General features: G+C 42.8%; 2 protein-coding genes across 2 annotated transcripts in view; one reads left to right on the top strand and one right to left on the bottom strand.

Moving 5' to 3' along the window:
• The first annotated feature begins 2,758 nt into the window (after nucleotides 1-2,758).
• Nucleotides 2,759-9,657, top strand: LOC129152296 (fibrinogen alpha chain). Its single transcript, XM_054747315.2, has 4 exons — nucleotides 2,759-4,905; nucleotides 5,437-5,620; nucleotides 5,699-5,844; nucleotides 8,902-9,657. The coding sequence occupies exons 1-4, from the start codon at nucleotides 4,801-4,803 to the stop codon at nucleotides 9,229-9,231; spliced, it is 765 nt and encodes a 254-aa protein (XP_054603290.2). The 5' UTR covers nucleotides 2,759-4,800; the 3' UTR covers nucleotides 9,232-9,657.
• A 1,434-nt stretch (nucleotides 9,658-11,091) lies between these two features.
• The window catches only part of fgb (fibrinogen beta chain), a 199,461-nt gene continuing 188,423 nt past the window's right edge, over nucleotides 11,092-22,129 (bottom strand). The window contains exons 2-14 of the mRNA XM_070548279.1: nucleotides 16,352-16,462; nucleotides 15,757-15,786; nucleotides 15,579-15,676; nucleotides 14,486-14,588; nucleotides 14,125-14,193; nucleotides 13,850-13,964; nucleotides 13,564-13,670; nucleotides 13,353-13,467; nucleotides 12,801-12,920; nucleotides 12,597-12,719; nucleotides 12,423-12,517; nucleotides 11,826-12,016; nucleotides 11,092-11,695 (exon numbers count right to left, since the gene is read on the bottom strand). Coding sequence (XP_070404380.1) covers nucleotides 11,464-11,695; nucleotides 11,826-12,016; nucleotides 12,423-12,517; nucleotides 12,597-12,719; nucleotides 12,801-12,920; nucleotides 13,353-13,467; nucleotides 13,564-13,670; nucleotides 13,850-13,964; nucleotides 14,125-14,193; nucleotides 14,486-14,588; nucleotides 15,579-15,676; nucleotides 15,757-15,786; nucleotides 16,352-16,432 — 1,479 coding nt within the window. The 5' untranslated portion in view covers nucleotides 16,433-16,462 and the 3' untranslated portion in view covers nucleotides 11,092-11,463. The remainder of the gene's footprint in view (nucleotides 11,696-11,825; nucleotides 12,017-12,422; nucleotides 12,518-12,596; nucleotides 12,720-12,800; nucleotides 12,921-13,352; nucleotides 13,468-13,563; nucleotides 13,671-13,849; nucleotides 13,965-14,124; nucleotides 14,194-14,485; nucleotides 14,589-15,578; nucleotides 15,677-15,756; nucleotides 15,787-16,351; nucleotides 16,463-22,129) is intronic.

Raw genomic sequence — 22,129 nt, 5'->3', positions numbered from 1 at the left:
CAAACTCACTGATGCGCCTGCAGCCTCTCTGAGTTCCTGCTGCTCTAAACATTAAAATAATCATTTCATTTTCTGTTCCTCACTTCTGATTACCTTCAATGGTGTCTGTTTGTTGCAACCACCAGGTACAAAAACTAACTTGTTTTTATTTGGCTATTTTTCTGTCCTGTCTGTTTATTATCTTCCTGCATCTCCTCTCAATCCTAAAGAGAAACTGCTACCTGGGTTCATATATATTCACCTCATGAGTTACCTTTGAACTGCAGTTCTAAGAGATCTACCGACCGCAAAAACAGCGGAGTGCGCGCTGCTCACCGGCCGCATCAGTGAGGTGAAGTTATTGGAGGACAAAGCAGGTGATGCGCTCCGCTCCACAGCAGCGGAAAGCATCAGGCACAAATAAAAGAATAAAAGACAGAAAACATAAAAGGAAATGAGCCGACATGAACGATCGCGTGTTAAATTAGTTTTTGAGATGGCGACACCTGATTTGATAACGTTACTGTGGCCGTGCTCAGGACGCAGATGTCTGGAGCGCGTCAACAATCAGAGCTTTGCATGCGCAAGCCGGTTAAGGTTAGGATGGGGGTGAGGGGAAGGTTAAATTGCAAGAGGGTAAACGTCACAATTTGGTTAAATGTCCGTTTTACCGCGGGTGTCGGTACCGACGCTCTGGCACAGCACGTCCCCTCCGCCTCCCGACGCGCAGGGGCTCACCTGCTGTCTTTTCCGAGGACTGCATCTTGTCGCTCATTATCACGTGACAGCGACTAGACGATGACGGGCATTAAAAGTCACTACAGAGCAGTGAAGCCGACTAGTCGACAAGTTCATACAACTCCTAGTAGAAATCCAAACTGGAGTGACCGTTTCCCGTAACACCATACGGCACACACTGCAGAGGAACGGCATGCATGGGTATCGTCCATGAAGGAAGCCTCTCCTAAAGCCCATGCTCAAAAAAGCACACCTAGGATTAGCGAGGGCCCATGCTGAAGGAGATGAAGACTACTGGGACTCTAGACTCTGGAGTGATGAGACAAAGATCTGTTTTTGGAACTAATGGTTTCAAAACTGTACGGTGTCTTAAAGGTGAGGATTTAAAAGAGAAATGCATGGTGCCTACAGTGAAGCATGGTGGTGGCAGTATCCTTATGTGGGTCCGCATGAGTCCTGCTGGTGTTGGGGAGCTGCATTTTACTGATGGTATCATGAACTCAACAATATACTGCTCTATACTGAAGGAGAAGACGCTGCCATCACTCCATGCACTTGGTCGTGCACTTTTCCAACACGACAACGATCCAAAACACATCTAAAGCTACTGCTGCATTTCTGAAGAAGAGCAGGCGAAGGTGTTTGAATGGCCAAGTATGTCTCCTGATCTTAACCAAATCCAACCCCTGTGTGGAATTCTGCAGCAGCAAGTTGAGCGTCACTCTCCATCCAGCATCCAGGCTTTAAAAGTTTTTTGTTGAAGAATGGAAAAGATAGATGATGCAATATGTCTCCATCTTGTTCATTCCATGCCTAGAAGACTTGGTGCTGTCCTAGAAAGTTACGGTGGTCATAAAAATATTAGATGTAGTAGTTTTTGTTGCTTCAACCAATTTTAGTAAAACTGAAGATTTTGTGATCTAAGTTTTATTATTAACCTTAATTTCATGTTATGGAGTAAAACAAGTGTTCAATAAAACCAGCCTTGCGAAAAATCTGGAAATTGTTCTTTTGTTCATTGAGCTGCTGATTAAATTTGTACTTTTTAAAGAGGGTGTACTCATTTATACTGAACACTGTACCTACGAGTATAGGGAGACCAGTGTTAGAGTAACCATGCAGGCACTTGACTCAAACAGGATTAGCGATGGGTACCGAATTCGGTACTTTTTAAGGTACCGACCGAATTCCATAATACCGACCAAGCACTGATTCACGTCATTTCAAACGGTGCCTCGTTTCGGTACCTGTCCTTCATAACGGGAACTTGCCTAGACAGCTGCCCGTGCGCAAGAGCGTTATGTCGTTGGTCGCTGCAAGCCAGTTGTAAACAGAGCGGCATGGTAGAAAGAACGCACGCTAAAGCTTGGGTCCACTTCACTAAATGTGATGGGTAACTGGGTGATGATGAAACCAGCGACAACGATCTAAGTGAGACATCCTCATCTTAATCTGCTCCGGTAGGTAAATAAAATGTTTAAGATAACGTTAGCTTGAAATGTTAGCTTCCGTTTCGCTAATGGTGCGTTCGTTTCTCCTCGGAACTCCGAATTTCCGACTAGAAGAACATGAACGCGCTCTAAAGTTTGGCTTCACTTTACTAAATGTGACGGGTGATTGGGTGAATATGAAACCAGTGACAACGATCTAAGTGTGAGGCATCATCGTTTCAATCTGCTCCAGCAGCTAAATAAACTGTTTAAGATCAGGTTAGCTTGATATGTTAGCTTCCATTGCCACCATTGTTATCAGCTAATGGTGCGTTCGCTTTCTCCTCGGAAATTCTAACTTCCCAGTAGGAAAAATCAAATGAAAAAAGACGGCAAAAGGAATGAAGATACACAGTAAATTTAGTTCACAGTAAAGATGTTTGCTTCAGTTTAAATATCAGCTTATAAAACTACAAGGACGATGTTAAAATACAAACAGTTGTATGTTATTTATCGTGATATTTATCAAATATGGTTATAAACTGAGAAAAATATATATTTAATTCTAAAAGAGAATTAAATTATTAAACACTCAAAAGTATCTAAAATTGGTACCGTTAAGTACCGGTATTGATTTCTAGGTACCGGGACTTAGTGCCGATTCGATTCAAATGTCAAAGGTGCCCATCCCTAAACAGGATAAGTGAGTTTTTATGATCTAATAATCAATCTTTATTAGTTACGGATATAAAAATAAACAAAACATACATGAAATAAAACTAATATGCCAGATTTTCTTAAATTGTTTTCACTATACACAAATACTAGAAATAAGGCTTAAGAGTATTTTTTACATTATAACTTTATTTAAAACATGTTTTGTTTAGTCTTGGTACCCTTTGATCAATGAAAGATCAACCCACAACATTCACAGAAATAACGAGTCGGACAAAAGTAATAATAAATAAAATTCTATGAAATTTAACCAATGAAAGTCAAACATTGGGTTTCAACCTTGCCCCAACTGAATTATTTAAAACATAAGCTCTTGGAACAGGCCTGGACAAAAATGATGGTACCCTTAACATTTTGTTGCTCAACTTTTGAGGCAATCACTGCAATCAAATGATTCCTGTAACTGTCAATGAGACTTCTGTAGGCACCCAGAGGGAGCTTGAAAGTCCTGTTCCTGCCTATCTTACATTATTTATATGGACTCTCAGCTCAGCAGGGATTCTGTTGAGCGTAGACGCAGAGAACGGCAGAGCGCGGATTATTCATGCACTCCAGGCAGCTGCGTCCTGCTCACAACCACAGTGACATTCTCAAATTGGCACCACCAAAAATGATATCATTAGCAGACGATTGTTCATGTCCATTCATGTTCTCATTTCTTCTAACACGAAGCGCTCTGCCGCTGCAGCGTTCGTGGTCCACTCCACTGGCACGGCTGGGCAGCGCAGTGCACTCTTTTGCAGTCAGTAGATCTGTTTGATCTGGGGCGACGGTAGCGCAGGAGCTAAGTGCTCGCCCCGTAATCCGAACGTGTTGCTTAATTGGAAGGTCGCAGGTTCGAGCACCGCTCAGTCTGTCGCTGTCGTTCTGTCCTTGGGCAAGACACTAAACCTACCTTGCCTGCTGGTGGTGGTCGGAGGGACCGGTGGTGCCGGTGTATGGCAGCCTCGCCTCTGTCAGTGCGCACCAGGGCAGCTGTGGCTACAATGTAGCTCATCACCACCAGTGTGTGAATGTGTGTGTGAATGGATGAATGACTGATTGTGTTGTGAAGCACCTTGGGGGGTTGTAGAACCTTAAGAAGGTGCCAAATCAAATACAGGCCATTTACCATTTATAAAGCAATAATTTATCAGCAAATAATATTTGATACAATTCCGATCACCTTCAAAACTCAGTCCCCTGTCCAGGGCCGTATCAAGGCATTTTGGGGGCCAAGGCAAAATAGACCCCTGCCAGGTATTGTAAGTTAAAGATTTTATGTTATTATTGTTATTATTAATGTTATTTATTACTTGATTGTTCAAGCTGTCTCACATAAGTGCCTTGTTTGTTAACAGAATTGTTAAATGTTAAAATAAATTGAATTAAATAAAAAATAAGGAACTTTCTGGATCTCTTTCTTTATTCTTTTTTATGTATCTAAAGTATCGGATATGGACAAGGTGTCTGTACCAACAGCTCTGTTCATGTCTGTATGACCAGAAATATGATAGCTTCATTACTCGTGTCTTTTTCAAACGAACAAAGCCTAATTCTTATTTATCCTTGGTTTTTACTTCTGGGCTGTTTTTGTGTCTGAGCCAAACCGGTAATGATATTTAGGATGTTTTTGTCTTTCAGAACACTGGTAATCACAGAGCAGGAGCCACACTTTGCTCTGATCTTCAACATTTAACAAACACACGGTCTAATAATTAAGAATAAAGTTCAACAACATGAGTAAATGTACCTCTGTGTCAAAATCATTTACCGGATTTCACTAAAGGCAACACGACCTCTGACCTGGTTCAAAAGTCCTTCTGGAGACACAGACAGATGTGGACATGTTGGTTTTTCCCTGTTTGACCTGTTTATTTAAGATAAAATGACCTTGACTTGTTTTTCTCTTTGATCCTCTTCAGTATGTTTAAGGTTCATGCAGCAGAAACAAGATGGCCGACCAACTCCCAGCAGCACCGCCATAAACAGGTTTCGGTGTTCCGAAGAGTCACACGTTCCTCTGTGCTTGGATGATGACTGGGTAAGAAATGAAAACCCGAGCAGCTGTTAGAGGAGGTTAATGAGCTATTTTTTTTTTGTTTGCTTCACCTGCAAAGAAGGTCAAAAACCTCTAATCTAATAGATTAATGTCCAAATCCCCAAGTGCCTTTGACTTCTATCACTGATAAGATGGGACACAACTCTGCTCAGGAATAACAAATGGAACAAGCTTCAAAAAGATTGGAATTAAACTGAAATAATTTCACTGAACGTTTTCAAGTCCAGAGTGAGAGCCTTCCAGTCCAACTCTTTACAATGTAACTGCTTTTCATGATGTGTATGTAACTGAACTTGAAATTCTGTAACGCTTTGCTGCCTTTTGGCCAGGACTCCCTAGTAAAAGAGTTTTTTTTAATCTCAACGGGACCATGCCTGGTTAAATAAATAAAAATAAATAAATAAAAAGAAAGGGCCGAGGACAGGTCCTTGTGGTGCACCACAAACCTACACTACCAAGCAGACTTGTGTGATCCAGCTGGGATCCAACTGTCTCTGGTTTGTGCCTCCACAGACCTCTAAATGCCCCTCTGGCTGCAGACTGCAGGGTTTGATCTCACAGGCTGAGGTGGAAGTAGAGAGAAAACTTCAGACTGTTTGTAGAAGGATGACACGTTTCAAAGCCACGGCTGAAGAATCCATGTTGGCGGTGACGGTTGTCTACGGGACAGTCCGGAGAGCTTTACTCAGCAGATACAGTTGAGACTCACTGAACTTCTTGTTCTCCGAACAAAGTCATGCCCAAATGAATGTTTAAAATGCTGTTTTGTGTTTAGTGTCTGAGCGGAAGTTTGCAGATCATGCACACACGCTGTCCAGGAACCTTACGTCACTACGGAAACGATCCAACATCCTGGCACAAAACATAAAGGAGATGAACACCCGAGTGAGGAAACAGCTGGAGGAGATGTATCGGACAGAGGTAACAGATGAAAAAACTATCATTACTAGAAATGTCTCGTTCTTGTATAACTAGAACATGTCAGAGGATGTGCCGCAACGGTCGGAGGCTCCAACATCCCCTTAGCTGGCACGTAATCATTCTGGTTAAAACCCATTAAAAAGATTAGAACACCAGTTCAGTCATGGAAATTCCAGCTTCCTGTAGCCCTTTAAAACTCTGGATGATGTTTCTACAGGGAAGTCTTACCTGCTAAAGCAGTCCAGAGGGGGCGGGGCTTTCTTATCTGTTTTATTTAGTTAAGCCTCCATACTGTCTTGAGTGATTCCGTTAAACCTCACCATTGTCTTTTTGGTTTGTGGGACACTTTATGTTCCTTTTCACTTCACAGAAAGTTTTATTACTACTATGACTTTTTATATGGTCGTAGTTTTTATATAGTAGCTTTAATGCAGTCATAGTTTTTATATAGTAGATTTTATATGGTTGTAGTTTTTATATAGTAGCTTTTATATGGTCGTAGTTTTTATTTAGTAGCTTTTATATGGTTGTAGTTTTTATATAGTAGCTTTTATATGGTCCTAGTTTTTGTATAGTAGCTTTTTATGGTAATAGGTTTTATATAGTAGCTTTTGTATGGTTGTAGTTTTTACATAGTTGTCATTTATATGGTCCTAGTTTTTGAATAATAGCTTTTTATGGTAATAGTTTTTATATAGTAGCTTTTGTATGGTTGTAGTTTTTACATAGTTGTCATTTATATGGTTGTAGTTTTTATATAGTAGCTTTTGAATGGTTGTAATTTTTATATAGTAGCTTTTAAGTAGTAATAGTTTTTATATGGTAGCTTTTATATGGTCGTAGTTTTTATATAGTAGCTTTAATATGGTCGTAGTTTTTATGTAGTAGCTTTAATATGGTCGTCATAGTTTTTATATAGTAGCTTTTGTATGATCCTAGTTTTTGTATAGTAGCTTTTATATGGTCGTAGTTTTTATATAGTAGCTTTTATATGGTCCTAGTTTTTATATGGTAGCTTTTGTATTGTCGTAGTTTTTATATAGTAGCTTTTATAGTCTTAGTTTTTATATAGTAGCTTTTATATGGTCATAGTTTTTATATAGTAGCTTTTATGTAGTTATGGTTTTTATATAGTAGCTTTTATATGGTCAGAGTTTTTATATAGTAGCTTTTATATGGTCGTAGTTTTTATGTGGTAGCTTTTGTATTGTCGTAGTTTTTATATAGAAGCTTTTATATAGTCATAGTTTTTATATAGTAGCTTTTATATGGTTGGAGTTTTTATAAAGTAGCTTTTGTAAGGTCCTAGTTTTTGTATAGTAGCTTTTTATGGTAATAGTTTTATATAGTAGCTTTTGTATGGTTATAGTTTTTATAAAGTTGTCATTTATATGGTTGTAGTTTTTATATAGGAGCTTTTGTATGGTCGTAGTTTTTATTTAGTAGCTTTTATATGGTTGTAGTTTTTATATAGTAGCTTTTATATGGTCGTAGTTTTTATTTAGTAGCTTTTATATGGTTGTAGTTTTTATATAGTAGCTTTTATATGGTCCGAGTTTTTATATGGTAGCTTTTGTATTGTCGTAGTTTTTATATAGTAGCTTTTATATGGTCCTAGTTTTTGTATAGTAGCTTTTTATGGTAATAGGTTTTATACAGTAGCTTTTGTATGGTTGTAGTTTTTACATAGTTGTCATTTATATGGTCCTAGTTTTTGTATAATAGCTTTTTATGGTAATAGTTTTTATATAGTAGCTTTTGTATGGTTGTAGTTTTTACATAGTTGTCATTTATATGGTTGTAGTTTTTATATAGTAGCTTTTGAATGGTTGTAATTTTTATATAGTAGCTTTTAAGTAGTAATAGTTTTTATATGGTAGCTTTTATATGGTCGTAGTTTTTATATAGTAGCTTTAATATGGTCGTAGTTTTTATGTAGTAGCTTTAATATGGTCGTCATAGTTTTTATATAGTAGCTTTTGTATGATCCTAGTTTTTGTATAGTAGCTTTTATATGGTCGTAGTTTTTATATAGTAGCTTTTATATGGTCCTAGTTTTTATATGGTAGCTTTTGTATTGTCGTAGTTTTTATATAGTAGCTTTTATAGTCTTAGTTTTTATATAGTAGCTTTTATATGGTCGTAGTTTTTATATAGAAGCTTTTATATAGTCATAGTTTTTATATAGTAGCTTTTATATGGTTGGAGTTTTTATAAAGTAGCTTTTGTAAGGTCCTAGTTTTTGTATAGTAGCTTTTTATGGTAATAGTTTTATATAGTAGATTTTGTATGGTTATAGTTTTTATAAAGTTGTCATTTATATGGTTGTAGTTTTTATATAGGAGCTTTTGTATGGTTGTAGTTTTTATATAGTAGCTTGAATATGGTCGTAGTTTTTACATGGTAGCTTTTGTATTGTCATAGTTTTTATATAGTAGCTTTTATATAGTCATAGTTTTTGTATAGTAGCTTTAATATGGTCGTCATAGTTTTTATATAGTAGCTTATGTATGATCCTAGTTTTTGTATAGTAGCTTTTATATGGTCGTAGTTTTTATATAGTAGCTTTTATATGGTCCTAGTTTTTATATGGTAGCTTTTGTATTGTCATAGTTATTATATAGTAGCTTTTATATAGTCATAGTTTTTACATAGTAGCTTTTATATGGTCATAGTTTTCATATAGTAGCTTTTATATGGTCCTAGTTTGTATATGGTGGCTTTTTTTGTCATAGTTTTTATATAGTAGCTTTTATAGTCTTAGTTTTTATATAGTAGCTTTTATATGGTCATAGTTTTTATATAGTAGCTTTTATGTAGTCATAGTTTTTATATAGTAGCTTTTATATGGTCATAGTTTTTATATAGTAGCTTTTATATGGTCGTAGTTTTTATATAGTAGCTTTTATATGGTCGTAGTATTTATGTAGTCATATTATTTTTCTTTTATGTAGCACTGGAAGACTTGCACCTTAGTTTCACTGCACAATGTCTCGTTGCTACAATGACACAAAATATTCTGATTCTGATTTTATTAACATTCTTTTATGTTTTCAGGTGGACGTGGACATGAAGTTACGATCCTGCCGGGGAAGCTGCCATTCGGCGCTGCAGCTCAACGTCAAACATCAGGACCTTCAGACTCTTCAAACCGATCTGAACTTCCTGGATGAAACTCTAAACCAAAAACCTGCTGCACCTCCTCCAAACATCCCACAAGTCAAACTGCAGCTAAGAGCTGTTTATCCGCTGAAGAATGTTAAACATAAAACATTCCCGATGGTCCAGCTGACCCAGTTCGAGGACGTTGAACTGAATAATTTAGAACTGGGGGAGCAGACTGAGTCAGTCAACACGGAGAAACCTGAAGGTGGATCTGAGATATAGTCGTTTACCTGCTTTATTATGAATTTATTATAATAAATATGAGTAAATGCAACTTAAGTTTTATAGTCATAGTTTAAAGTGACAGAATTTAGTCTTTCCTACTTTGAAGCTGATTTGAAAAAAATTAGTAAAAAATTTTAAGAGCAGGAATAGATTTGGGTAAATCCAAAAGTTAAAGGTTTGCATATTTATATTTTTGTGTTGGTAAAAACTATGTTTTCTTTTTTTTTTTACAAACACCTATTTTGCTGTTTTTATCACAGCATGTATTCATTTACTCCACAACTGTTGTGAATCCATAAAACCAATGTTTACACTGGCAGAAGCCTGTATAACTTATTGCATTTGCTTAAAACTAATATCTCATTAAATATGTATTACTTAATTTTATAAGCTAAACAGAACAAAAATAAAATTACCAGGAGCTACTGTCGTAGTTTATTACACCCCCTACACCACTTTATAATTTTCTGGTATTTATAGAGTTTTGTGGACGTTGGACTTCCTGTCAGAATTGTGCCAGATGGTGGTATTTAGTATACCAGAATAATCACTGGTGTCCCTCAGGGATGTGTACTCTGTCCTTTTGCTGTTCACTCTAGTTATTTTCCCAAATTATAAAGTTGCTGAGAAGAATGCACTACATACAGTAGACTTGACTACTTTAAAGTGGATTTTCACCCAAGAGCCAGACATTTCTACATGTGTTTTGTGGATTTGGAGAGGGCGTTTGACCGCGTCCCTCGAGGGGCCCTGTGGGGGGTACTCCGGGAGTATGGGGTACCAGGCCCTCTGATACGGGTTGTTAGGTCCCTGTATGACCGGTGTTAGAGCTTGGTCTGCATTGCTGGCAGTAAGTCGGGCTCGGTCCCTGTGAAAGTTGAACTCCGCCAAGGCTGCCCTTTGCCACCGATTCTGTTCATAACCTTTATGGACAGGATTTCTAGGCGCAGCCAAGGTGTGGAGGAGGGCATCCATTTTGGTGGCCTGAGGATCAGGTCTCTGCTTTTTGCAGATGATGTGGTCCTGTTGGCTTCATCAGAACGAGACCTCCAGCTTTCGCTGGAGTGATTTGCAGCCGAGTGTGAAGAAGCTGGGATGAGAATCAGCTCTAAATCTGAGACCATGGTCTTGATTCGGAAAAGGGTAGAATGCCTTCTCCAGGTCAGGGATGAGATCCTGCTTCAAGTGGAGGAGTTTAAGTATCTCGGGGTCTTGTTCACGAGTGAGGGAAAACTGGAGCATGAGATCGATAGGCGGATTGGTGCTGCATCTGCAGTGATCCGGACGTTGTACCAGTCTGTCTCAGTGAAGAGAGAGCTGAGTCAGAAGGCAAAGCTCTCGATTTACCGGTCGATCTACGTTCTTACCCTCACCTATGGTCATGAGCTTTGGGTAGTGATCGAAAGAACGAGATCGCGGATACAAGCGGCCGAAATGAGTTTTCTCAGAAGAGTGGCTGGGCTCTCCCTTAGAGATAGGGTGAGAAGCTCGGTCATCTGGGAGGGGCTCGGAGTAGACCCGCTGCTCCTCCACATCGAGAGGAGCCAGTAGAGGTGGCTCAGGCATCTGGTCAGGATGCCTCCTGGACGCCTCCCTGGTGAGGTTTTCCGGGCACATCCAACCGAGAGGAGACCTAAAGGTAGACCCAGGGCACGGTGGAGGGACTATGTCTCTCACCTGGCCAGGGAACGCCTTGGGATTCCCCCAGAGGAGCTGGCCCAAGTGGCTGGGGAGAGGGAAGTCTGGGCCTCTCGCATTTGGCTACTGCCCCAGCGACCCGACTCCGGATGAGCGGATGAAAAAATGGAATGGAGTCAGACATTTCACATAAATAACAATAAAACAGACTTGAAAGTGTAGGTTTCCTCAATGTGTTTATTGAGTAGCAGAGAACAGTTTTGTTTTCTGTTCTGTTTGTGCACGCTAAAGTTATCACACACACACACACACCCACACAAGTCATATCACAGCACATTTACTCACAACTGACTGATTTTAGGTTTGTTTTAAATGTTTTAATGTTTTTTTAATATAAAATGGAATTTAACCATTTCCTGCATGCCACTTTTGTCCAAACTTGTATAAGTTGTGTGTAAATATGTTTGTGTCCATGAACAAACAGGCTTTTATTTCAGCACTAAAATTATTTTCTTTCACAGAAACATCTGTTAGGACACTTCAGTTTAACAGCTTCCTGCTTGTGTTGTGTGTTTCGACTGTGCGACACAATTATCTGGACTGAAAGTAAGGCCTGATCTTCATGCTGATGGCTTTGAGGGAATACCAGCTCCCCTTCCAGTTCATCCACACCACGCCATCATCGGTCCCGTGTTTTGACATCTGCTTTGTGTATTTTCCACCCATGTAGTACCGCCCGTTTGGATTGGCTGAGTGGCAACGGTTGTACCACCAGCCGCCACCGTCCTCCCTGGAGCACTGCTTAGAGGGATCACCGGGGTTCCTGTAGGGCACAAACACAGTCAGGCACTTGTAATATGTTAGTACATTTTTCAAATCAAGATCAGTTTTCAGTAAAAGCAGCATCAGTACACCAGGGTTCGTCTCCCACTGCGTTTTATCAGGTCACCTACCAGTTGTCGTTGTCCCTGTCAAATGTGCTGAACATCATCCCATTGTGGATGGTCATGGTGCGATTTTCACCAAAGAGCTCCAAAGCTCCCTCCAGGAAAGTGTTGCCAGCATTTCCAGAGTAACCACCAACCGAAAGGACGTAGCTGGATACGTCTGACTGGACAGTGAACTGGCTGTACTGGGCGTGCACCTGAAGGGAAGAATGTAAAACAAACATGTCTTACTTGTGAATAAGTCACCAAAAGGGACTTTTAAATTCCTAAATATTGTACTGAGTGTTGGTTGAACCATCCAGCTACAGAGAAGAAATTATTTGTTTTTAAAGGAAACTTTGGCCAAAAAGGTAAAAGTATCGAGAATGGAGCCCTGGGGGACCCCATAGGACAGTCATGTGCCGTGTTTGGTCATCTCAGATTTTTAGATTTTGATAATAAACTAAACATGATCACAGATGTGATTTCATGGCATCAAAATATAAACTCCAGTTTTATAAAGCCCCACATAACATTTAGCATTTTCTTGTTTCACTGGATTTAACCAAAAGGGAAAGATGTTTAATACATTTTATAGAATGGTAAAAATCCTTGATGACTCACTTTGGCTCCTGTCCAGTCCTGCATCTCAATCAGAACCTCTGTGGGACCCATTTTGGTCAGTTTACTGATGCGATCATTTCCCAGCCAGTACTCACCTGTCACGTCACAAGAGAGGAAGGAATCATGGCCGTTCACTGATGACGTCACAGAGGTCTCAGCAGTCTGCTGTCTTACCTGGTCTCTCACAGTAACCCTTCTCAGATGCAAAAGCGACGTTCCCAAAGCCGCGACGATACTCGTCCCAACGGCGGCCAAAGTCAACGCTGCCATCCATCCTGTTCTGGATCAGAAGCCATCCTGGAAATGAAACAGCCGCGCTCAGAAACACGAAGTTTGACTGAAGATCTTAAACAAACTGCACAGGTGGTGAAGGCTGACCTCCGTTGTGAGAAGTCTGATCACAGTAGGCCTTGTATGGAGTGACAGAAGCGTCGGGCTGGACGAGGTACATTTGGGAGTCTACTCCTCCACGCCTGTAGATGTCCTCACAGTCCTTACCTGAAACCAGAGGAGCCAGGTGAACCAGACATGGTTGTGTTGAAGTTCAGCTCATTCGTTGGACTTAACAAATCGCCTGAATTACATCTATTTGCCTCTAGGTCTCGTCTACACTGCAGACTGCGTTCTCTGTTTATGAGAGTGGAGAAAAACTGATCCGCACTGGAGATCCTGATCGTGTCTCTAAGGCTGACCCTGACCTCCTGGTGGAAACTCATGTCTGAGTTCACATCCAGGATCTCTCTTTCTCTTTGGTTATGACATCAGTCTGAGGGCCACATGAGAGGGCTGGAATGTAGGTGAATAAACAATCATCTCTGAGAGAAGCACAGCTCCATACCGCCATCACTCGGCTTGTGGTGGAGACCCAGTAGGACTTCCTCTGGTCAGACATGAACACGTGAATTTTTGAACATTATGACATCCACTCACCAGACACCACCGGTATAGGACACCTGGTTATGCATGGGTCCTTGCATTTGTCCTTCTGGGCCTGAATGGCCTTCTCCAGCCTCTGGATCTTCTGCTTGATCTTGTCCAGAACCCCCTGCAAGCGTCAGACATCCCAACAGCGTTTAGTCGTTGGAGCTCTCTTCATTTGCGAAACCAGCTGAATGTGTGATGATGTCATTTCCGGTTTCACCTGCAGCACCCGGATGTTAGAGGGGAAGACCGTGTCCACCGTCTGCTTGATGTAGGCGTGCTGCTGCTCCACTTGGTCCGTGTACCGACCTATGACCGCGTCGTTCTCTGCAGAGTGCAGGAAAATACTGATTTTAAACTAAACGACAAAAGGACGATTTAATAAGAATCAAATGTTTAATTTTACTTTATTGTAACACATTTTTATCAGTTCGTTTTATTTACTTATCCAATTTAAAAAGTATTCTAATCTCTTAAATGAATTAATATTTTGTATTTTTTCCTACCGTTGGAGACCCGCTGTCTCTCCCTCAGAGAGTTGGACATGCTGTGGATGTAGTTGAAGATGGTGTTGGAGGAGCGGGACAGCTCATCGATCTCAGGCTTGATCTGATTAATGGACTGTGAAGAAAATATGTTTTTTTTAATTAAAAACACCAAGTTATGAAGTTATTTTTGACACAGTGGCAGAAACACCAAAGGTTTCCTAATAAATGTCGGCTGCAGCTCTTTTGTTTTGCTTGTGAAAACCATAGAAGAAGAAAAGAGCTGTGGGGTTTACCGATCTCACGTTCCTCTCTTGCTTCAGCAGTGCGGTCTTCAGCTCACAGCCGGTGGGGCACAGAACGCCCTGGTGGACAGAGAAAGTCCCGAGATTATTCAGGTGGGGCGGAACACTCGGAGCATGTTTTTACAACATTTCAGGAAATTTTTGTTATTTCAATTTGGGACGAGCCCACGACAATAATAATAATCTCCCGTTAGATGCTGAACTTTACGCTAATTAGTCGTCCAATTGTCTTCTTCCCTTTTTTAGATTTCAGCTGAAAGGTTTCAGTTTGGTGGGCGGAGCCTGTTGAGACCTCTCAGACCAACCAGAGTAAAGCAATTGTAACATTTTAGGTGTGTGTTGGTGTTTGTACCATCTCCTCAGAAGCGTGTGTGCATCCTCCTGCTTCAGGCTGCTCCACCTTCACCTGCTCCTGACGGCCTCCAGGGGGCGCTGCAGTGGGGCGACCACGGTACCTGAACACACACACACACACACACACACACACACACATGCTACCATGACTTAGGGTTGGGTGGGGAAATCCTTTTATTATTTTCGAGTTTGCTATTTGTTAAATTTCTGCTCAACAAATGTAACCAGGTGGTGAAAATGTTGTGCTTTACGTGATATGTTTCAGAATTCCTACCGCGCGTCCTGTCCGTGAATGCACCACAGCTCACGTCCCTACCACTCCCCCCAGATTACCTGAATACAAGCAGGTGTGCACACCAGGTAGTTGGTTTGCAACAGGGCTGGCGTGTGGCTGTGTGGGCGCCAGTTTGAGGGTCGTTAGTTTAGGTGTTTTAAGCAGTTATTGATGTTTTTGCTTGCTTGTGTGTGTGTGTGTGTGTGTGTGTGTGTGTGTGTGTGTGTTATTCTGTTAAAGTGTGTGAGGTGTTTCCTCTGCTAAGCATTCAGGTCAGGACTTCACTCTCCTCAGCCACTTGGGCCAGCTCCTCCGGGTGAATCTTAAGGTGTTGCCTGACCAGCTGAAAGACATTGTCCCTCCAGCGTGTCCTGGGTCTTCCTTTAGGCCTCCTCCTGGTTGGACGTGCCTGGAAAACCTCACCTAGGAGGACCAGGAGGCATCCTAACTAGATGCCTGAACCACCTCAACTGGCTCCTCTTGATGTAAAGAAGCAACGGATCTACTCCGAGCCCCTCAAGGATGACCGAGCTTCTCACCCTTCATCAAAACGTTGATGTTTTATCTCCACAAATAACACAAGCGTGGAGGTCTTGTTCTATCTGGAAGAAGAATGTAGCTCTTTCCTTCCCTTCCATTCTCATTTATCTAGGATCGACGAACAGTGTCTGCCTGTGGACGTGCGTTAGCCTCAAACGTCATCCCTCGCATGGATCAGTCCTGTGGGCTATTCTTTATCACCCTGTAGTAAACGGCTCATAGAGCCGGCGATTAAACTACCTCGTATATTTATATTTGCTAATTGTACAATCTTTACCTGCCGCCCCCGCTGATGGGAGGAGGGACGTATTTGTTGGTATTGTACGTTTCTCTGCCTTTGATCACCGGCCGATGACCTCGAGCGTCTACTGTTGCCTGTGGGGTGATTGGAGTAAATTAGTAAACGATACTCTTGATAAAAATCCTACGAGATTTGTTGAGTTTGTTTTACGTACAGACGCATTATTAGCTGAACTCCTGGCATCCTGCAGAAGAAGAGATGAAACGGTTTAAACAGATGTGATGCTTTTGTTTATTAGTATAAGATCCTTTAATCATGATCTCTCACACACACACACACACGCACGCACGCACGCACGCACGCACACACACACACACACACACACACACACACACACACAATAAAAAGACACGTAAAATCAATGCTTTGTCTTTTAGACAAAAATAGAGCCAATTCCATGTATTTTATTCATATTTAAAATGTAATTAAATGCAATGATTTATTTATCAAAATTCACATAAATAATATTTATAAAAAATGTATAAAATTATATGAGATTAGCTCATTTAAGCCTTTGAAGGATCCTTTCAGGTAGAAAGTTTATAATAAAGCTTAATGTCTTCATTCTAATGACCACGAAGCAGTTTTATCTTCCCTCGGTGTGTTTTATTCCACCTAACTTCACGGTAAAACCTTAGTACCCGTCATTATGAAAGTTGGTAAAACTGTATTAAATCTAAAACTGATTCAATAAAGCTTAAAAGATGAAATCTGAACTGATCTGGTCTGTTCTCTGCTAAAATCCTCACCCAGTCGTAGTCGTCATAGTCCAGACCGTCCTGAGCCCAGGTGACATAAGCACACAGGTACAGCAACAACAACGTCTTCATGGCTTCAGTCTAGATCCTCCGTTTTCAGTCCTGGAGTCCCGACCTGATGAGGGTTTTATCCTCTCAGCGTCCCCCTCCTCTGGTTTATCGATCAGCTGAGGTAGATGAGTAACCGCCGAGGCGGTGTACCCAACCTGACTCGACCTGACTGAGTCAGCTTCTGTCTGAGACAAAAGGACAAAGAGTGGCATCAGGCCTGATTTACCGTAGGTTTACCGTAACATGGTGATGAGTAACCTAACGGTCAAAGAAAGATATAGCCAGCAGAGTTTCCTTGATGAAATAGTTTTCCATTCAACCACCGATCTGCTGAACCTTTAACACAAAGTATTAAAGTAACAGCTTCAGTTACAGTTATCGTGCGTGATAATTCACAGATTTAATGTTGCAGCTTTTAAACGTATTTGAATAACTTTTCGTAATATTCTTTTACATAAAATCTGTTTTTTCAGTGGTCACTACCGGGAAACGAGGACTCCAAAGGGACAAAGTTCTGTTTGAGTTCTGTGGTGAAACGACTCCAGGACTCACGCAAACACCAAACATCTGGTCTGCGCCACAATTTAGAGAAAAGGTTAAACTTTAACATCAGATCTGATTTTTTCAGAGATTTAGGTCTGATGTTGTTTTTCTCTTCCCTAAAAATTTAGTATCAGAGATCAGTTGTAATTCTTGAATAAATATCATTTTGTTTCTATAAATTAAGGTGTGCTTCACTTGTATAACCAATATATTTTCAGTGGTCTCCAGTAGGAATCAATGCCTTACAAGTCGTACAAGAAGGAAAACACACTGGTTCACTGTGTTCAGGATCTAGAAAAGGTCACTTCAGAGGAGAGCTTCAGGCGAGATGTACTTCCTGATATTGGGACATCTAACATCCTTTTAGCTGAAGTTATTCAGAGCCACCGTAGAAACCAGAGAAAGGTCTAAACGGTATGAAAGCTTTTGTGGTTTGCTTGTTCAGGTTGAATTCAAACAGACGTGAAATACAGTTGGATGCAAAAGTTCGGGTAGCATCAGCGAGCTTGGTGATTTTCCTGTATAAATAATTGGTTGTTAACGATAAATTTAAGTTAAATATATCGTAGTTTTATATTTTTCTATATTAAGCACACTTTGGCAGGAGCATAAATGTTGGCACTGTTGTTGTTTTATTGAGTCCAAAACTTTTAGAACTAATTATTGCAAATCAAAATTGGTCTGGTAAGCTCGGTGACCCTTGACCTCCGTACACAGGTGTAGTGTAGGAAAGGCTTTAATGTCAGAGGTCACCAAAACAGTGCTCTGCCCAGAGCCAGCTGCACCTGCTTGGAATGCTGTGTGCGTCCCATACCAAAACAATGGCCTTGTTTTCTATCCCTGGCCTTGCCATCTGGGAATCCAGCATAACAAGGCTGGTTTTCGGCTCCTGTGTCCAGACAGAATCTTATTTAGGCCTAGTCCACACGTAGCCGTTTTTTTTTTTAAATGAATATCCACCCCTCCAAAAACTTGCATCCACACCACCTCGTTTTTAAAAAAAAACTGTCCACACGTACCCGGATAAATACGTTGTTATGGACAACGTATTATTGGAAGTTTGGAGACAGAGGGTAAGGGAGTAAGGTGAAAGTGAGGTTGAGGGTTTGGTTGGGAGGTGGAGCTGGGTGTCATCTGCGTAACAATGAAAATGAATGTTGTGTTTATGGATAATGAAACCTAGCAGGAGAAGGTAAATGATAAAAAGAAGGGGCCCCAGGACAGAGCCCTGGTGCACACCAGCAGAAACAGGAAAGAGATTTGATTTATTTGACTTCAGTTGAACAAATTGCGTACAATCAGAGAGGTAGGAGGTGAACCAGGCAAAAGGAATGTGGGTGATACCTATGGATGACAGTCTGCTGAGGAGAGTACTATGGGAGATGGTGACAGATGCTGCTGTGAGATCGAGAAGGATGAGAATGGACAATAAACCATGAGTCAGAAGAAGTGAGAAGGTCATTGGTGATTTTGAGAAGTGCTGTTTCAGCGCTGTGGAGAGGATGGAAGCCAGATGCTCTAATGGGAAACAGGCTTCAACACAAACAGTTGCTTTCCACTTGGTCCTAGAGCTCAACCAGTGTCAATTTAATATAGCGTAATATTGTTTTTGGATGGTAAAAAGTGCAGGGGTCAAAACTTGACTTTGGAAAAAGTGGGGGGGACATGCCCCCCCCCCCCCCATTACGTCCATGTGTGTGTGTGTCTTCCTTGTGGATCTGATTGAAAAGTATAAATGAGGCTTAAGTCATGCCCACCTACTTAATTCATGCTTACTGCCCAAAAGAAGGGAATGGGATGAGTTATCTTTGTATCCCGTTTGACATGTGCTGTGTTGACGCCTGAGACCTTTAAAGGTTGTTTTAGGTTTTGTGTGAAAAGACGTAGCGGGCCACAAATGCTCGTCTCACGAAACTGACGTCGCCAAACCAGACAAGGAGAACGCGGAGAACGTCTGTGAGTTTAGCGTGTTTCACATCATTTTTCCAGGATGAGAGAAGGAGCATTAAACGTGGAGAAAACCACTCTGGTCACGTGGAAAGTAGCAGCCATGGTGGGGGAGAAGAGCGTCTATGGTGATGTCATGTGACTTCAGCTATCCTTTATATATTTTTACCAAAATATTGAGCTGTTTGCAGGGGCGTGTCCAGGGAGTAGCCTGGGGTAGCACATGCCACCCTTAGAATTTGATTGGCCACCCCAGGTGCCACCCTACTAAGTTCCAGTTTAAATTGACTTTACATTGTCGACAAAATGCTTGGGTTGTATACTCTAAAAATAGTGTGTGGTAGCACACACCTTTAACACTGTCTTCTAGCCCAGGCCTACAGAACATTTCTGTATTTATTATTTATTCATATTCACATGAATAGTATTTGGAGTCCCACTCAACTCCAGTTGGTGGCAATAATGCAACAAGAAGTGACTTGCTAACCACCACAAAACTAGAAGATGAATAGAAAAAAATAGTGATTGTGCAATGTGAAACTCCAAAATTCACTAGAAAGTAAATAAATAAATAAACGATTTGTCTTCGTCTTCGTCTTCCTCCGCTTATCCGGGTCCGGGTCGCGGGGGCAGCATCCCAATTAGGGAGCTCCAGGCCGTCCTCTCCCCGGCCTTGTCCACCAGCTCCTCCGGCAGGACCCCAAGGCGTTCCCGGACCAGATTGGAGATGTAACCTCTCCAACGTGTCCTGGGTCGACCCGGGGGCCTTCTGCCGGCAGGACATGCCCGAAACACCTCCCCGGGGAGGCGTCCAGGAGGCATCCTGACCAGATGCCCAAACCACCTCAACTGGCTCCTTTCGATCCGGAGGAGCAGCGGTTCTACTCCGAGTCCCTCCCGAAAGTCCGAGCTCCTCACCCTATCTCTAAGGCTGAGCCCGGCCACCCTACGGAGGAAACTCATTTCGGCCGCTTGTATCCGCGATCTCGTTCTTTCGGTCATTACCCAAAGCTCATGACCATAGGTGAGGATTGGGACGTAGATCGACCGGTAAATCGAGAGCCTGGCTTTCTGGCTCAGCTCCCTCTTCCCCACGACAGATCAGCTCAGCGTCCGCATCACTGCAGACGCCGAACCAATCCGCCTGTCGATCTCCCGATCCCTCCTACCCTCACTCGTGAACAAGACCCCGAGATACTTAAACTCCTCCACTTGAGGTAGGACCTCTCCCCCGACCCGGAGGTGGCAAGCCACCCTTTTCCGGTCGAGAACCATGGTCTCAGATTTGGAGGTGCTGATCCTCATCCCAGCCGCTTCACATTCGGCCGCGAATCTACCCAGCAAGAGCTGAAGGTCAGAGCTGGATGAAGCTAGGAGGACCACATCATCCGCAAAAAGCAGAGACGAGATTCTCCTGCCACCAAACTCGACACACTCCACACCACGGCTGCGTCTAGAAATTCTGTCCATAAAAGTGATGAACAGAACCGGTGACAAAGGGCAGCCCTGGCGGAGTCCAACCCTCACTGGGAACAGGTCCGACTTACTACCGGCTATGCAGACCAAACTCACGCTCCTCTGGTAAAGGGACTGAATGGCCCTTAATAGAAAGCCACCCACCCCATACTCCTGGAGCGTCCCCCACAGGATGCCCCTGGGGACATGGTCATAAGCCTTCTCCAAATCCACAAAGCACATGTGGATTGCTTGGGCAAAATCCCATGCCCCCTCCATCACCGTTGCAAGGGTATAGAGCTGGTCCACAGTTCCACGGCCAGGACGAAAACCACATTGCTACTCCTCTATCTGAGATTCAACTATCGATCGGACCCTCCTCTCCAGTACCTTGGCGTAGACCTTTCCAGGGAGGCTGAGGAGTGTGATCCCCCTATAGTTGGAACACACCCTCAGGTCACCCTTCTTAAAGATGGGGACCACCACCCCGGTCTGCCACTCCCTAGGAACTGCCCCCGATGACCACGCAATGTTGTAGAGACGTGTCAACCATGACAGCCCTACAACATCCATAGCCTTGAGATACCCAGGACGAACCTCATCCGCCCCCGGGGCTCCGCCGCTGTGTAGTTGTTTGACTACCTCAGCAACTTCTGCCCCCGAGATCGGACAGTCCATCCCCAGGCCTCCCAGCTCTGGTTCCTCCTCGGAATGCGCATTGGTGGGATTGAGGAGCTCCTCAAAGTATTCCTTCCACCGTCCGACTATAGCCTCAGTTGACGTCAGCAGCTCCCCATCCCCACTGTAAACAGTGTGAGCGAGTTGCTTCCTTCCTCTCCTGAGGCGCCGGACAGTTTGCCAGAACCTCTTTGGAGTCGATCGATAGTCTTTCTCCATGGCCTCACCAAACTCCTCCCACGCCCGAGATTTTGCCTCGGCAACTGCCACTGCTGCACCCTGCTTGGCTATCCGGTACCTGTCTGCTGCCTCCGGAGACCCACAGACCAGCCACGCCCTGTAGGCCTCCTTCTTCAGCCTGACGGCTCCCCGAACCTCTGGTGTCCACCAGCGGGTACGGGGGTTGCCACCACGACTGGCACCGGCCACCTTACGACCACAGCTAGCAACAGCCGCCTCGACAATCGCAGAGTGGAACAAGGCCCACTCGGACTCAATGTCCCCCACTGCTCTCGGGACGTGGTCAAAGCTCTGCCGGAGGTGGGAGTTGAAGACCGTCTTGACAGGTTCTTCTGCCAGGCGTTCCCAGCAGACCCTCACTATGCGTTTGGGTCTGCCAGGTCTACGTGGCATGTTCCCTTGCCATCTGATCCAACTCACCACCAGGTGGTGATCAGTTGACAGCTCCGCCCCTCTCTTCACTCGGGTGTCCAAAACATACGGCCGCAGGTCAGATGATACGACTACAAAATCTATCATCGACCTGTGACCTAGGCTGCCCTGGTACCAAGTGTACCGGTGGGCATCCTTATGTTCGAACATGGTGTTCGTTATGGCCAAACTGCGGCTTGCACAGAAGTCCAATAACAAAACACCGCTCGAGTTCAGATTAGGTGGGCCGTTCCTCCCAATCACACCCCTCCAGGTCAAGCTGTCATTGCCCACGTGAGCATTGAAGTCCCCCAGCAGGACAATGGAGCCCCCTGATGGAGCACTATCTAGCACTCGTCCCAGGGACTCCAAAAAGGGTGGGTACTCTGAACTGATATTTGGCCCATAAGCACAAACAACAGTCAGGACCCGTTCCCCGACCCG

Source organism: Nothobranchius furzeri, chromosome 2 (genome assembly GCF_043380555.1).
Source record: "Nothobranchius furzeri strain GRZ-AD chromosome 2, NfurGRZ-RIMD1, whole genome shotgun sequence".
NCBI lineage: Eukaryota > Metazoa > Chordata > Actinopteri > Cyprinodontiformes > Nothobranchiidae > Nothobranchius > Nothobranchius furzeri.
Note: the sequence above shows the minus strand (reverse complement) of the source record. Positions and strands in the feature narration are given on the sequence as shown.